Source organism: Callorhinchus milii, unplaced genomic scaffold, assembly GCF_018977255.1.
Source record: "Callorhinchus milii isolate IMCB2004 unplaced genomic scaffold, IMCB_Cmil_1.0 Scaffold14, whole genome shotgun sequence".
NCBI lineage: Eukaryota > Metazoa > Chordata > Chondrichthyes > Chimaeriformes > Callorhinchidae > Callorhinchus > Callorhinchus milii.
In genome coordinates this window covers 17,446,764-17,464,620 of record NW_024704755.1, presented here as the reverse complement: position 1 = coordinate 17,464,620, position 17,857 = coordinate 17,446,764, and the positions used below count along the sequence as shown (strand labels likewise).

Genomic DNA, 17,857 nt, shown 5'->3' with positions numbered 1-17,857 from the left:
GCTCAAGACCCTCCTCTTCGACTTTGATTACCCTGCTTCCCCACCCCCCCGCCCTTCCCGACCCCGACCCCCAGCTCAGGTCCGAAACACTGACTGTCCAGTGCCTTGGGACGTCCTCCCAACATGAAAGGTGCTATACAATGTAATTTTGTTATTGTTGTTGCCCACCCTCCCTGCCCACCCCTCCTTACCCACCCCTGCCCACTCTCCCTCCCTGCCCACCCCTCCTTACCCACCCCTGCCCACTCTCCCTCCCTGCCCACCCCTCCTTACCCACCGCTGCCCACCCTCCTTCCCTCAGTTGGTCGTCTCTGAGCCAGAAGGTTGTGAGCAACATCGGGGCTTTGAACTCACAGTCTGGGCTGACTCTCCAGTGCAGTGCTGGAGGAATTGCTGCATTGTTGGAGGTGCCGTCCTTCAGATGAGACGTTAAACCAAGGTCCTGACTGTTCAGGTGGAATTTAAAGATCCCGCGGCACTATTTGAAAAGAGAAAGGAGTTTCCCTGATGTCCTGGCCAACAATCTCCCAGATAAAATTTGACTGTGCACTTCAGGGCTGTTTGTCAGATGTTGCTGTGTACAAATGCTGCGTTCATCCACAAATACACAGTTACTACGCTCTGAAGATGTTAAAGGGGTTTATCTGTCACCTGTTTATGACTGTCAGCGACAGTGGTCCTCACGGTGAGCTGGGGGCACAGACCTTCCTGGGGTTGATGTTTCTGTTTTATTTCCCACAGGATAGAACAGACAATCCCAGCCTTCTGTACTCCTGCCTGGAGCCATACGGCATTATCCAGCCTTTGTCCTCCCTGGATGTCCCTTTCCAGGTGGAGGTGCAGCACCTAGGCAGCCAGATGGAGGTCGCTAAGATATTTATATTGGGCCAAACTGAAGCTTTCATGGTGAGTGGGATCTTTATCAAGACAGGAATAAAAATGTTCTAATTGAGAGTTACATAGAAATGGGGCAGAGAGGGGAAAGCGTGTGATTGTGTGTGTTAATGTTAGCCAAAGCTCTAATGGGTAGTGTGGTCCCTAGCTGGACAAGCAGCAGGAAAGCTTGCCAGGTAATGCTCGCAATGGCAAGCTGTGCGGTTTTAGATGGTACACCAATAATAATAATAATAATAATCCTTGCATTTGATATAGCGCTTTTCACGTCGGGAGGACGTCCCAAAGTGCTTCACAAAACACACTGTAAAGTGAATTGACTGTATATTTGTGGGCGAACGCGGCAGCCAATTGCGCACAGCAATGTCCCACAAACAGTCGTAGATTGAAAATTACCAATTTATTATTGTTTTTGATTTTGGAGGGATTATTATTAGGCTCTGTGTGGAGTAAGGAAACTTGCCCAAGGTTTCGCCCTCTGCCTGGGATTGAACTCAGGTCTCTCGCTACCTGATACCCCAATGCATACTCTGGGATCTGTTACATTCTCTGTCTGTTGCCCTGTCATCATAACGCAATAAGGTCCACCCTGCGAGGAACTTAAAATGGTTTGTGAATTCCGAATCCGACAGGTTTATGTGTGGGTGTGACTGACGCTGATCTCCCATTCCTGACTGTCATGAAGGCTCTGGCAGATTCTCCTCGGAGATCAATATACCAGAGGAGAGCCGGGGTGGAGAGGAGACACTCCTTAGTTTGGGCAGGGTTTGCAATTCCTGAATCCTCTCACAATCCCACCGTTTGTGTATTACCAGTGTCCGTCTGATGCTCTCTCTCTCTCTCTGAGCAGAATGTTCTCTTGTCCGTTATGGGTGAGGGGCCAGTGGTCCACATCACCCCAACCAAGATCGACTGGGGCAAGATTCAGGTCCTTAGAGACATCCCCAGGATCATCCACCTTTCCAACGAGTCGCTCATCCCAGCCAAATTCACAACTGAGATGGTAAGCCATTCACAGCCAATAATAAATATCAGCAATAACTGTACCCAGTGATAAACATCAGGTTATATTTAGACTAATTAGACTATCCAGAACTCTGCAGGCTGTGTTATGGGAGCCTGTGCAGGCTCCCATAACGGGTTCCATGAGCCTATCAGCCCCAACCTCGCCCAGCTCCATTGGCTCCCCATCCCATGATTTGAGTTTAAAATCCTTGTCCTCACCTTTAAATCCATCCATGTTCTTGCCCAACCCAACCTCTGTGACCTTCTTGATGCTTACTGACTCAGCCGTTCCCTTCACTCAGATTCACCCCTGCCCCAAAGCCTTTCTGCCCCCACTCTCTGGAACCCCATCTCGGAGTCCCTCCAGCTCGCTCCCTCCTTCCCTCGCCTTGTGCAAGGTCCATCTCAAGACCTTCCTCTTTCACTGCATTTTCAGTCATCTCCCCCACCTCCCCCGCACTTGGCTCCCACATTATCAGATGCCCAGATGGTCTTGTTAAGTGTTTTGCGATGTCCTCCCAACATGAAAGGTGTTAAATAAATATAAATATAATTTGTATTAGTAGCATCACATAGTAGTATCTTATAAAGATTATCATGTTTCCTGTAATCAAATAATAAGAAATAATAGGAAGGATTTCAATGCCTTGGAGAGGGCGCAGAGGAGATTTACCAGAATAGTACCAGTGATGAGGGATTTTAGTTATGCGGAGAGGCTGGGATTGTTCTCCTTGGAGCAGAGAAGGTTAAGGGGAGATTTAATAAAGGTGTTCACAATTATGAGGGGATTTGGGAGAGTAGATCAGGAGAAACTGTTTCCTCTACTGGGTGGATCAGTAACCAGGGCACATAGATTCAAGATAATTGGCAAAGGAACCAGAGGGAAAAATTTTTTACCCAGAGAGTTGTTAGGGTCTGGAATGCACGGCCTGAGAGGGTCGGTGGGAACCAATTCAATAACAACTTTCAAAAGGGAATTGGATAGGGAGTTGGAAAGGGAAAATTTGCAGGGATTTGGGGAGAGAGCGGGGGAATGGGACTGATTGGGCAGCTCTTCCAAACAGCACAGGCCTGATGGGCCGAATGGCCTCCTTTTGTGCTGTAATATTCTATGATTCTATGAAGGTGAGCGGTGTTCACTGGTGGCAATTCTCCCTGTCTGTTACTCTTGTCCATGTCATGTTACACCAGATACCTTCTCTCAGTGAGACTGTGTAACATGGTGAGGACTTCAGGAGAGGAATGATCTGGACTGACTGCTGACCTGCGCAGTGTGTGACCAGACATGGAAGTGCAGGCTGTGATTGTATTGATTGACATTCACACCAGAGTAACCTATCAGTGATTTATGCAGAGGTTTCATATAACTCGCTCTGAGTCCAGCTCACAGACACGGAATGTAGAGCGTCCAGGACAGTTTGTCCTGAGACAGGCCTGGTCTGGCTGCTCACTCCACTCAGTTACAGCATTGACAATACAACCACACTGGCATTGGATGTTGTGCTGTGTTCCACTGAATGTGTATAAGATCCAGACGGGAAGGGGAGGGGGAGTGTCTAAAAGAGAGTTTAGGAGAAACTACTTCACACAGAGGGGAGTGAGATTGTGTAACTCGCTGCCTGAAGCGGTGGTGGAATCAGATAGTGTAGATGTATTCAAGAGGAAGCTGGACCTTCACATGAGGGAGCGGGGAGGAGAAGGGTGTGGGAGAGAGGGAGGGAGGGGTGGAGGAGACTCGTATTAGAGTATAAACACTGTGTAGTCCCTGTTCTTATACAGTTATTTCTAGAGCTAATATTGCTGGGGAAGCTGTTGCGATTTCCAAACCAAATCTCACTCATAACTGGCGCATTATTGGGAAGGATTGAGCTCCGAGCTGTAGCTATGTTCAGCCCTATGTTGGGATCATTACTGCAGAACTTCTGATCTAAGGACTTTGATCTGCTTTCACAAAGAGGAAACAAACAGTTCTTGAACTTAAGTACTTGGTTACTAGACTCAGGCCGGGCTTGCCCTGCCAGAGAGGCCATCCGGTCACCTGACCTGCGTGGGTGGCCGTGAAGTTATGGTTCAGGTCCGCATTGTCCTTTGACAATTTGGGGCCTAGAAGCGTTTGGGGGGAGGGGCTAGTCTGCGGGGACAACCCTCGTTCCCAAAGTGGAACTAATTTGGGCTAATTTGGCTTAATGGGGGTTGAGCAGGTCTAACCTCGCCCACCAATAATACATAATTAAACACACACACACACTGGTTGGGTCGTGTGTCCTGTTTCCATGCTGTACACTCTATGGAAATCAAAGCTTTACATAATTAGTTACCCTGAAGTAGAGACATTGTTAAATAAGCAAAACACAGCAGCCAGTCTGTGCCAGAGCTTGGCGTTCATGTCAGATGAACCTATCAGTGTATTTCAAAGAGGGAGAGTGTTCCTGGTCTCCAGGTGAACTTCCGTCAGTAAAGTGCAGCAACAACAATAGTGTAGTGGGCTGTCCACTGTCCTCAGTACCCAGGACTGTCCAGGCAATTAAAGTGTTTATAACGTGGGGTGTGGATTGCCAGACCTGCAGCTCTAGTGTTAAACATGTTCCCCACCATGATGTGTGTTGTGTATTAATGGGCCGATGAGATGACTGACTTACCCAGTGTGAGCCGTGCACTTGCAAATAACAGTGTTTTGATTTCTATGTATAATTAAATCTTAATGTGATGTGATTTATAATTTAAACCTTCACTGCCATTATTTATAAACTCAAAGTGGCAAAGAACAGAGTTAAGTGCAGGCCTGCCCTGTGCCATGCTCTCTGCCCTGTGCCATGCTCTCTGCCCGTGCCGTGCTCTCTGCCCGCGCCGTGCTCTCTGCCCTCGCCGTGCTCACTGCCCCGCGGCGTGCTCCGCGGCCCGCGCCCTGCTCAGCGCCCCGCGCCCTGCTCAGCGCCCCGCGCCCTGCTCCGCGCCCCGCGCCCTGCTCCGCGCCCCGCGCCCTGCTCCGCGCCCCGCGCCCTGCTCCGCGCCCCGCGCCCTGCTCCGCGCCCGCCCTGCTCGCGCCCCGCGCCCTGCTCCGCGCCCCCGCCTGCTCCGCGCCCCGCGCCCTGCTCCGCGCCCCGCGCCCTGCTCCGCGCCCCACGCCCTGCTCCGCGCTCCGCGCCCCGCGCCCTGCTCCGCGCCCCGCGCCCTGCTCAGCGCCCCGCGCCCTGCTCAGCGCCCCGCGCCCTGCTCAGCGCCCTGTGCAATTCTGTGCCCCATGCCACGTGGTGCCCCGTGCCATGCTCTGTGTCACCCGGTAGATACAAAGCTCCTTCAGGGATGGTAGAAAAGTCAATGATTTCAGAATCAACACTAACACATATGAACCAAATTGGTCGCTTGGATGGTGGGCAGAGTGCGACAGTGCAGAGATCGGGGTGAGCTGACGGCAATCCATATCTCTGGAACGCTGGGAATGAAAGGTTACTTCCACAATCCTTACATTTGGTCACCTAATCCACGACTGTTTGTGGGACACTGCTGTGCGCAATTGGCTGCCGCAATTTGCGATTCCACAAATATACAGTCAATTCACTTTACAGTATATTCTGTGAAGTGCTTTGAAGCGTCTTGAAGATATGATAAGGCGGGGTATCAAATGCAACGATTATTATTATTATTTGATAAAGCATCTTATCACATCATGAAGACATCTCAAAGCAGCCAACAAGATTTACTGCAAACTGTAGTGACTGTGTACTTTATGAGCAAACGCGGCAGCCGAATTACACACTTGAATTTCCCACAAAGAGTCATGGGTGAGTTACCATTTTTATTCAGGGGATTGTTGGCCAGGACACCGGGGGAGAGAGAAACTCCCTTCCTTTTTGAATAGCGCCATGGGATCTTTAGTATCCGCCTGAGCAGGCAGATGGGTCATCAGTTTAATGTCTCATTTGAAGGGCAGCACCTCTGACAATGCAACACTCCCCCAGCACTGCATTGGATTATAGTGTCACCTTAAATTATATAGATTCCAAGTTCCAACATGGGGCTTGAACCCACAACCTTCTGACTCAGAGGCGAGAGTGATACCAATTGAGCCAGGCTGAGACTCTTAAGTATCTTCTGTGCCAAGTAACTTCTGTGATAAATGCATCAAGCCTTTGAACCCAGGCTATAAAGTATGTGACACAGTTTATGCTCCCTGAATAAATCTAGCAATAACACAGAATTACAAGGAGAAACAGTACAGCACAGAAACAGGGCATCCAGCCCAACCATTTGTACACCCCTCAAGCCACATCCCTCCAATTCCCCTCTCTTGCACTCTTCTCTTCCCCTCTCCTACACCCCTCTATCCCCTCTATTCCCCTCTTCCACACCCCTTTATTCCCCTCTTCTACACCCCTCTATTCCCCCCTTCTACACCCCTCTATTCCCCTCTCCCACACCCCTTTATTCCCCTCTCCCACACCCCTCTATTCCCCTCTCCTACACCCCTCTACTCCCCTCTTCCGAGTAACCCCCCTCCAGCTGCTGATTCCTCCCCATGTACAGAAATATTTCCTGGTCTCTACCTGAAGCGTGATGTTCAGAGCCCTGATTGCGTATCTCAAAATAATGTTCTGGGTTTCTTTTCCATCCCCACTGACAGCTTACACTCCTCTTCTCAAGCCTGACATGATTGAGCTCATCAACCCTTTCCAAGTAGCTTGTTCATCCACTAGTCTTCCCTCTCCACTGCCTCTGTTACTCACACCATCACAAGTTTGTTGTTAGCCTGGCGCAGTGGTAGTGCTCTCGTCTCTGAGTCAGAAGGTCGTGGGTTCAAGCCCCACATCATGACTTGGAATCAAACAGTCTAAGCTGACGCTCCAATGCAGTGCTGGGGGTATGCTGTATTGTTGGAGGTGCCATCCTTCAGATGAGATGAGGTCCCATTTGCCTGTTCAGGTGGATATTAAACATCTCATGGCGCTATTCAAAAAGAGAAGGGAGTTTTTTCCAATGTCCTGGCCAAGAATCCCCCAAAATAAAAAAGTTACTCACTCCAAGGCTGTTTATGGACCATTGCTGTGCGCTAACTGGCTGCTGAGTTTCACCCACAAAATACACAGTCACTCCACCTTACAGTTTATCCTTCTACCCTTCCTGGTAACCCTGTTTCTTTGTTAATTACCCTCTGGGTAAAGAGAAACTTCCTAGTGTCTGTCCTTTGCAACTCTAACCTGTGTCCCCTCGTTCTACTGTCAAAAAACAAAACAATAATAAATTGGTCACTCAACCCACCACTGTTTGTGGGACGCTGCTGTGCGTATTTGGCTGCCGCGTTTCGCCCACAAAATATACAATCAATTCACTTCATAGTATATTCTGCACAGTACATTCTGAGACGTCTCGAAGATGTGATGAGGCGCGATATCAAACGCAAGGATTATTTTTTATTAAGTAAAAGATGAAGGTAATATCAAACTGAAGGAACATAGTTTCTCCACAACACTGAGCTATAAGTGTAATTAAGCAGGAGCTGAGGACAGCTATAATCTAATCTAATCTAATCTGCAGTTTGTGTATTCTCTTATACTCCCATGTGCCTCATTCCCACAATCTACTCCACATTTAAATCACTCAATTGGATTGCAGACATGTAATCACTCCCAGGCAGCTATTATTCCACATAAAAACACTTCCCGACTAGATTAGGTGGAATCATTGTCCAATCAACGTTAGCTTGTGTACAGTAAACACTTCTGTTGCTCAGAGTCACCCAGGTATTAAAGACCCCATTGCTTCCTGCTCAATACACCTACTGACATCTCAATCAGGGGTAATTAGTATCGTGGCAACAAGAAACAGGAACAACTCCGTGCTCTAATTACAACACTGTAAATGAGACTCAAATGTAAACCGACAACAATAAGTCTCAAAGCGCTTCACAGAATATACTGTAAAGTGAATTGACTCTATATCGCCTCTATTGATCGCCTTCAAGCTCCTCACCCTCACTTACAAATCCCTTCACGCCCAGGCACCTCCGGTTCTCTCTAACCTGCTCATGCCCGCTCCATCACTCAGCTAACACAGACCTGATGCACATTCCCCAACCCCTCCCTCCACAACACCTTCAGCCACAATGCCCCCCTCACCTCTGAAACTCTCTGCCTCATTTCCTCAGCCTCGCCACCCCACCCCACCCCCAATCTAGCTTTAAAACCCATCTTAATACCTACCTCTTCAACCCCGCCTATGTTCACCTCCCCCTTCCCATTGCTCAGCATCAACCAAGGCACTGACACAAAATGTTATATAGCACCTTTCACATCTGGGGGATGTCTCAAAGTGCTTTACAGTGCTGACCGGAACCCTCATCAACACATTTATCATGTCCAGGCTTGACCTCACCAATATTCTGCTCCTCAGCTCTTCCATACACAAGCTGCAGACTAGTCTGAATATTGCAGCTCATGTCCTCTCCTGTACCAGGTTCTCTATCACCCCACTCACTTGGCCTTCTGGCTCCCCATCCCCAGCAGATCAAGTTCAAAATTCTCACCTTTAAATCCCTCCCCTTCTCGCACCCCCTCCCTCTGTGACCTCCTCAAATTGTACCGAGTTGGCTGTTCCCTTTGCTCACTGCAGTGGTGTAGCTAGGAATGGACATTTGGATGGGCACCAACTTATGGTGGACAAACAATGACCAAATGTCCATTCCTAGCTACGCCACTGTCTCATGGCTCCCCTCCCCCTCTCTTCCCCTCACTCTCCTCGCTGCCTCAGAGAGCTGTAGATATGAGGTAATGTGAGGAATGATGGGTGGGCCTGCCGTGGCTACCCCCCTGCTCAGTGGGTGCTGGCCTGCTTCATGTCCCCTGCCCTATCTGCCCGATCATCGGTGTGATCAGGTTTTCATCCATTCTGCCCCCTCTCTCTGGAACTCCACCTCCATTGTTTACAGTGTGAGGCTCTTTGCTTTGATGGCTGCTGATAGCTTGTCTGGACGAGCTCAGAGGTTGGTCTATCCCTTAGTAAGGGTGTAGCCCCCTCCACCTACCCCACTTGCCTCTCATTGGCCCACCCATTAGTGGAGTTTGGGCCTTCAGCCTCTCTGCCCCCACCCTCTGTATCTCCATCCCAGAGCCTCTCTGTACCTCGCCCCTCCCTTGCGTCCTACAAGGCCCATCTCAAGACCCTCCTCTTCAACCGTGCCTTCGACCACCCTCCTACTCTTACCCTCCCTGCCCTCCACCCCTTTCCTGATCCCAACCCCATGCTTGGGTCCAAATCCCTGACTGCCCAGCACCTTGGGACGTCCTCCTGCCATGAAAGCAGCCATGTAAATGTAAATTGTTGTTGTTGTTGTCTGGTGGCTAGAGATGCCTCTGCCAGATAACACAGTGTTTCTCACTCTTGCTTGCCTTTTAGATTCTAGAACATTCCAAGTGGCACGTGGAGCCCAAGGAAGGAGTGGTTCCAGCTCAGAAAGAGTTGACAATAACCATCTTTGCACATCTGAACGACATGCTGTGCTTTGAGGACAAACTGCACGTGAGAATCGAGGACAGTCACATGCAGTCCATCAATGTGAGGGCCTGTGGCATCGGCACCACCATTGTTGGTGATGTGCCCTTTGAGCAGGAGCTCAATCTGGGAGCAACATTCAGGCAAGTCTCAGCTTCTCTGCCTTCAGGATAGGAAGAGAGAAAACCAACAATTTACCTGTTATGGAAATGGAGCGAGTTCCTGGTTTATAATAATGCTGAGAATCTGCGGAGATCAGGCTGGGAAACTGTCACTCACACAGAGTGGGTGGGGGAGAGAATCATAGAATTATACAGCACAGAGGGAGGCCATTCAGCCCATCGTGCCTGTCCTGGCTCTTTGAAAAGAGCTTCCAAATCAACCCCACTTCCCTCTGATCTCTTACAGCTCTGTCTCTCGGCATCATCAGATCAAGCTGACAAATTGTGGCTGCCGACACCACCAGCTGTACTGGCAGACGGAGGGTTTCCCTCTGAACTTCAAGCCCAGCCCCTGTCTGCCGCCCGCCAGCGCCGACATCAAACAGCGCATGGCCCCCACGCCACAGGGACAGTACCTGCCCGTCTTCAAAATCAGCCCCATCCGCATGGACCTGCCACCCGGCCGCAGCACAACGCTCACCCTGGAGGGTCACTCCGACTTCCCCCGGGTAGGGAACCCTCACACCAACCACCAGAAGCCCAGTCATTATCATAATCCTACACTTCACACCTGCCTCTCACATCGTGAGGACATTCCCAAGCAGCAACTAGTGTAAAATGTAATAAGAATCCTCCCCCTCAGCTCCCATTAACTCTGAAGCCGAAGCCCTAACTAACGGGGAGGGTTGGCCTATCTGGACAAGCAGCGGGAAAGCTGGCCAGACAGTGATATCAATGGCCAAGCTGTGTGGGTTTAGCTGGTTAGACTCCAGCAGTTACCCCAACACACACTCTGGGATCCCCCAAGCCTTGGCTTTTGTGAGCCTGCGCCTTATACTCTCCGGAATTAGGTAAACAGAGTGTGTCCCTCCAGGGAGAGAGAGAGAGAGCGCATTCCATTCCAACAATCTGTCTTTGGGATTTCCATGTGTGGTTGGGATACATGGAAATCTCAGCTTGGTTTGGAGACTCTTATGTAGCTCATGAGATAGTGGAGGCCTTGTGTCTGATCTTCCAAAATTCTTTGGATTCTGGAACGGTTCCCATTGATTGGAAGATCGCAAACGTCACACCACTATTTAAGAAGGGTGGGAGAGAAAAGATGGGGAGCTATAGACCAGTTAGTCTGACATCGGTGGTAGGGAAAATTCTGGAATCCTTAATTAAGGATGTCATAGTGGGATACTTAGAAGATCACAATATGATTAGACAGAGTCAACGTGGCTTTACAAAAGGGAAGTCATGCTTAACAAATCTTTTAGATTATTTTGAGGACATATCAAGTTGATTAGATAGGAGGGAATCAGTGGATGTAGTGTATTTAGATTTCCAAAAGGCATTCGGTAAGGTGCCGCATAAAAGGTTGATCCACAAGATTAGGGCCCATGGAATTAAGGGGAATATATTAGCATGGATTGAAGAATGGCTAACGGGAAGAAAACAGAGAGTAGGGATGAACGGGTCCTTCTCAGATTGGCGGGATGTGACTAGTGGAGTGCCACAAGGATCAGTCCTTGGGCCTCAGCTATTTACAATCTACATCAACAATCTAGATGAGGGCATCGAACTTATCCAAATTCGCAGATGACACTAAACTAGGAGGGAGAGTAAACACCGAGGATGACATAAAAAAAAATGCAACGAGATATAGATAGGTTAGGTGATTGGGCAAATAGGTGGCAGATGAAGTATAATGTAGGGAAGTGTGAAGTCATCCACCAAGGGAGCAAAAACAGCAGAGCAGGTTATTTTCTAGAGGGGGAGAGAAAGTGTTAGCGTTCAGAGGGACTTGGGTGTCCTTATACACCAGTCACAAAAAGTTAGTATGCAGGTACAGCAAGCAATTAGGAAGGCTAAAGGTATGTTGGCATTTGTTACAAAAAGGTTAGAATATAAGAGTAGGGAAGCCTTGCTGCAACTGTATAGGGCCCTGGTGAGACCCCACCTAGAGTATTGTGTGCAGTTTTGGTCGCCTTATTCAGGAAAGGATGCACTCGCCTTGGAGGGGGTACAACATAGATTCACTAGGTTGGTACCTGCGATGAGGGGATGAGTTATGAGGATAGGTTGAGCAATTTAGGCCTATATTCTCTAGAATATAGAAGAATGAGAGGAGATCTTATAGAAACCTATAAGATTATTAAGGGGTACGACAGACTAGATAGTGGGAGACTTTTTCCCCTGGTTGGAGAAACTATAACCAGGGATCACAGTCCTAAAATTAGGGGTAAGTCCTTTCGCACTGAGTTGAGGAAAAACTTCTTCACTCAGAGGATAGTGAATTTATTTAAGGCCTGCAGATACTCAGGTGCTTGAACATATTCAAGACTGAGATTGATAGATTTCTTGTGGATAAAGGGATATGGGGATATGGCGGGTAGGTGGAGTTAGAATAGATCAGCCATGATCTTATTGAATGGCGGGACAGGCTAAAGGGGCCGAATGGCCTACTCCTGCTCCTAATGCTTATGTTCTTATGTTCTTAAGCACAGTGATGGGTTTCTGCGTGTGTCAGACACCCGGCTGACCCCCAAAAATAGTGTAATGACTGCAATTTTTGGCAAATGTTATAATACTTATAATAGTAATATTATTATTATAGTTATAATAGTTATCGTAGTTTTAGTTATAATTCTGTTATACAATGCAATTTACATTGATACAGCGCCTTTCATGTACCACCTTTGCACTTTGCCATATTCAACTCCAATTGTCAAAGTTTTACCCGTTCCCTAATCTGTCGATATATGCCCTTTGGAATTCAAAGAGCTTCATAGGGTATATGGTTGAGTGCAGTGACTAATTTGTAGGGGAATATTATAATAGTTATAGGAGTTATCGCTTTAATTCTAACAGTTATAGCTGTGCTGACATGCTGTAATGGAGTGGGCTGATGGTGTTGGCTTGATGCTGTGCTGTTGTGTGTAGTTTGTGAGCGGACAGCTGGTATGCCATGCTGTGATTGGAGGCAAGCCGGGCAAAGAGAGGATCATATCACTGGTGATCAACTGCGATTTCATCGCCCCCATCATCGAATTTTCAACCAAACAACTCAACTTTATCATAAACAAGGTAACGGCGTAGGTTAATATATATATATATATTTTTGCCTGACCTGCTAAGTGTTCCCAGCTACTTCTGTTTTTGTTTAATATATATATATACACACTGTATATATAATCCTTGCGTTTGATATAGTGCCTTATCACATCGGAAGGACATTTCAAAGCACTTCACAGGATTTACTGTGAAATTGAGTCACTGTGTATTTGTAGGCAAATGCGGCAGCAAAACGTCTAGTCCTCAATTCTCTGTTCAGAGGAAACAGTTGCTCACTATTCAGCATGTTAAATCCCTTTATAATTTCATACTGCATTCGCCTTTTTGATTACCATCTGTCCCTGTGTGCTACTTTTTAAAGATTGATGAAGCTGAATAATAATAATAATCCTTGCATTTGATACAGCGCCTTATCACGTCTTCTAGGCGTCTCAAAACGCTTCACAAAATATACTGTAAAGTGAATTAACTTTGTGGGCAAAACACGTCAGCCATTGCGCACAGCAGTGTCCCACAAACAGGAGTGGATTGAGTGACCAATTTATTATTATTATTTTTTTGAAAGAATTATTACCCCCGGAAAAATGGTCCGTCAATCGACTAACAACCGGCTTCTTACTTACTGCTAGTTAAACAGAGGCATGTATAGTAAGGAAACTTACCCAACGTTTCACCCTGTCTGGGAATTGAACCCAGATCTCTCACTTGCAAGACGAGTGCTCTAACCACTGAGCTACAGGACTCCAAGAACACCAAGATACTTTTGCACATTAACCCCGTTAAGCATCAAGAATGTAGTCTGACTTGACATTCTTCAGTCCAAAATGAACCACCTCGCACTTTGTCGCATTGAATTCCATTTTGCCATAGTTTTGCCCGTTCTCTTAATCTGTTTATATCCCTCTGCAACTATCCACTGCCTCCTCAAATCTTACCACACCTCCTAACGTAGTAACATCTGCTAACTTGGTTAGAATCCCTTCTACACCTTCATCCAAAATGTAGAGACTGGAAATTCAAGACCCAACACAGATCCCTGAGGAACACCGCTGGTTGCTGTTGCCAGTCAGGAAATATCCCCTTTTTCCCAACTCTCCTGTCTCCCAACCATTTTCCCAGCCACAACAACAGGTTGCCTCCAATCCCATGTGCCTTAATTTTAGTCAGCAGCCTCTTATATGGAACTTTCATCAAATTCCTTCTGAAACTCCATCCAAACCACGCCTATGAACCCTCCCACTTTGGAGACCTCTTCATCAATATGCGAAAAATAAGGAGCTGTTATAAAATAATGCCACTGTCGTAAAATATGGTTGTTTCTCTTGCTCTCCACAGCTTCCAACTGATGTGCTTGCTCCTTATTATAAACCTCTTCTGATGAAAAACGTCTCCCTCCTGCCTGTCACCTTGGTGCTCAGCATGAATGGGCCCTTCGTCTTCATGCCTGACAGTGAGGAGGATGAGGAAGTCACTTCAAAGGTGGAAGGAAATTGCTTTGTCTCCATTGCAGTGAACAGCCATCCCCCGAGGGGGCAACAGGGGCAGGGCTAAGACAGCAGGCACAGGGGCTGTGCCCAGGGTCTTCAGATGGTTTAAGATGGGCAGTGGATGGTTATTATAGGCTCTACCTAATCACAGCAATGGCCTGGTTTATAAGCCGTAAACTCCACCCCTTCTGATAATTTTTCCCGCCAAATTCATAATGTATCGCTGTAGCTCTGCCCTCTGTTTCCTCACAATTCTTTTTCACCCCAAAATCGTTGCCAAGTCTAGAACTGATGTCGCCAAGAAGGAATTTACTTTCAAGTTAAATGACTGGCTCTAAAATCTATACGTGTTCGCTGCATAACTGCGCGTGTGTGAGCTTTCCAAAGAGACCCTACTCAACCCCTTCCCCGGGTCAAACAATGGGATGAGCGTCTGATTGGTTTGATTTCGGGAGCAAATGTGGGATGAGGAGAGGATCTAAACCAGGAGAAAGCCTCGCTTAAATCACACGGCAAGTGAGACCTGAAATTAACAACAGATAGTGTGGATCCTGATCTGGGTATGACCTATAAGTGATCTAGATATGATCAGGATTAGGATCTAGCTACAATCAAGAACGGTCAGTTAACAATGTGTGGGATATTGCAGGAGAAGAGCATTGGCTGTTTTGGTCACTCTCCCTCTTCCTCCTTCACACAGACCATTGGTCTGGACGTTGGTCAGGATGTCAAGCTGTTGATCCAGTTTGACCCCACGTTCAAGGATGACCTGCACACACGGATCATTGAGGAGTCGCTGACTATCCGCTACCTGGAGCACCCACACGTGGATCTGGTGGAGCTGAGAGGCGCGGTGCACTTCCCCAACCTGCAGTTTGAGACCATGCTGGTGGACTTTGGCTGCATCCTGAATGACACTGAGATGGTGCACTACATGACAATGACCAACAACAGCCCCCTGCTGGTCAAGTACAACTGGAAATTCCTTGTGGACAATTGGGAATACACCATCAGGTAGGCCCGCCCTCACCATAGCTCCTCCCTTCACCATAGACCCACCCCTTACCACAGCCCTGCCTCTCACCATAGGTTCCCCCCTCACCACCAACTGCTTTAAGAAGCTGCCAGCCATAACCTGGCCCGTGGGTACAGTATAGATTGTACACAGGGACCGTAACAGTGTCTATGTCTCTGTATCCAATCTCTCACCCAAAGAATGACAAAGAGCAGAAAAATGGCTGACTTGGGTGAAGTCGGACTCAGTTGGCAGCACTCTTGCCTCCAAGTCAAAAAGCTGTAGGTTAAACTGGGGTCTTCCACACGCTGATGTGGATGGTGAAGACCCTATTGCCTCGGCCCTAGGTCCCAACCCCCGCCCTGGCCCTTAGTCTGATGTGAAACAGTCGCTGGTGATGGGAAATAAAAAAGAAGTCGCTGGGAACACTCAGCAGGTCAGGGTCTTTACATTCAAATCCCTTCTCTCCATAGATGCTGCCTGACCTGCTGAGTGTTCCCAGCGACTTCTGTTTCTATTCCAGATTTCCAGCAACCTCCGTATTTTTGTCTTGTGTTTACCGGGGATGGGATCTCCCAATGTGGGTAGAGCCTGGGTTCCAGGTGCGTCAGGAAGCAGATCAAGGAGCAGGCTCCGTGTTCCCACCGACCCGGTTAAATCACCAAACAAAAGCGAGGAGACGCTGACCCCGAGGTTAGGCGCAGAATTAATCACCGCCATGACAGGCGGGCGGACTGCGTGAAGGACAGAAATGTCAAACCGTGAGCGCCCCATTGTTTGAGTGGCTGCCGTCGGCTGGCACACACACACAAACATAGGCAGCAACAATCCCTTACGCTGACACATGCTAATGTGTCCTTTCCAGGCCTGTCACTGGCCTTTGGTGAGTTTGACGTGTGACTGAGACCTGACATTTGTCTACTCCCCGGTGACCGTTTTTAAAATGACATTGGAGCTCTCTACTCTAACCCCATTCCCTTGCTTTATTCTCACTGTGAGAATCTACAGAATCCCGGGCTCTGAAAGCAGGCTGTATTTAGGAAACTTACCAGATTCTGGACACAGTGAAATACTCCGTAAATAGTCAATCTGAACCCTGTACACCTCAGGCTGTGCTTCGTTACTCTATCACGCTCACACACTCTTTCTCTCTCTCATACTCTTCCACTCTTTCTCTCCCACTCTTTCTCTCCCGCTCTTTCTCTCACTCTCTCTTACACTCAAATTTCAAACACTTTTTTTCTCTTAAACTCTCGATCATACACTCTACCACTCTTTAACTCTCTTTCACACTCTCTTACACTCTACTACTCTCACACACTCTCTCTCACTCACTCACCGTCTCTCACACACCCTCTACCACTCTCACACTCTCTTTCTCACTCTCTCCGACACTCTGGGATTTACCACCTCATCCGAGAATACAGCCCCACACTGGAGCGTCAGCCTGGACTGTGAGCTCAAGGTCCCAACGTGGGGCTTGAACCCACAACCTCTCCATAGATGCTGCCTGACCTGCTGAGTGTTCCCAGCGACTTCTGTTTCTATTCCAGATTCCCAGCATCTGCTGTATTGTTGCCACGAGAGTGCTAACAACTGAGGCAGAGAGACATAGACTGGGGAGGTCTATACAATGTCTTGTGTGTAATATTCAAAGAGTAAATTTGTCCTTGTTCTTCCTTCCTCTGGGTTATAGGACAATATACATAGAGAGGCCAGGTACATGGTGGGGTTAAGAGTGGATGTAATTAGAGTGTTAGTAAACCGGACAGAGAGGAAACTTTCCTATAATTGTGGAATCGATGGCAAAAGAGACACAGTCCAGAGGACACATCAGGGGAGGTCAGAGGGAATCTGTACAGACAGGGAGCAGTGGACAGACAGGAGGGCTGGATAGCCGGGTGCGGCCGACATGTATCTCAGGAGCTTGTGTGTTAAGCAGAGAGGAGCGGGCAGGCTCCAGCGGGGCTGATGGACTCGGGGTGATGATTCTCTGAGCTGCTGCAGTGAGGAGCAGTGGGATGGACAGTGGCTATGGGCAGCATGTGAGCAGCCTCTAGTGCTCCTGATGTGCACTGCAGAGGAGAAGCTGACATTTCTATACTGTATACATACAGTCATTCAGATAATCAGCAAAAGAACCAGAGGGGAGATGAGGGGAATCATCAACAACAACAAAACGATGATGTGTGTTTAGCGCCTTTCATGTCGGGACGACGTCCCAAGACGCTGGACAGTCAGTGTTTCGGACCCGAGCTGGGGGTCAGGATCGGGGAGGGGGGAGGGCAGGGGGGGAAGCAGGGAGATTTAAAGCAGGTCAAAGAGGAGGGTCTTGAGATGGATCTTGAAGGTGGCGAGGGAGGGGGCGAGGCAGAGGCACTGCGGCCGGAGTTCCAGAGGGTGGGTTGCAGAGTGGCAAAAGGCCCGCCCGCCAATGGTGTGGCAAGCAAGGCGGGGGACGTGAAGCAGGCTGGAGCCCGCTGAGCGGAGGGAGCGGGCAGGATAGTAGGGGGTTAGAAGATGGCAGAGGTAGATGGGGAGCAAGATCATGGAGGGCTTTGAAGGCGAGGACCAGTATCCTGAACTGTGTCCTCTATGTGATGGGAAGCCAGTGGAGTTGGGCGAGAATGGGGCTGATAGGGTCACAGAGTTTGGTATGGGAGACAGTGAGAGAGTGAGAGAGAGAGGGACTGACACAGTGAGAGAGAGAGTGAGAGAGAGACTGACACACAGTGAGAGAGAGACTGACA

General features: G+C 48.4%; 1 protein-coding gene across 1 annotated transcript in view; it reads left to right on the top strand.

The window, feature by feature from the left end:
• LOC103191034 (hydrocephalus-inducing protein-like) overlaps positions 1–15,110 on the top strand; it is an 85,373-nt gene extending 70,263 nt beyond the window's left edge. Inside the window, exons 15-21 of the mRNA XM_042340433.1 lie at positions 742–906; positions 1,745–1,897; positions 9,289–9,527; positions 9,793–10,054; positions 12,474–12,617; positions 13,941–14,114; positions 14,793–15,110. Coding sequence (XP_042196367.1) covers positions 742–906; positions 1,745–1,897; positions 9,289–9,527; positions 9,793–10,054; positions 12,474–12,617; positions 13,941–14,114; positions 14,793–15,110 — 1,455 coding nt within the window. The remainder of the gene's footprint in view (positions 1–741; positions 907–1,744; positions 1,898–9,288; positions 9,528–9,792; positions 10,055–12,473; positions 12,618–13,940; positions 14,115–14,792) is intronic.
• The last annotated feature ends 2,747 nt before the right edge of the window (positions 15,111–17,857 follow it).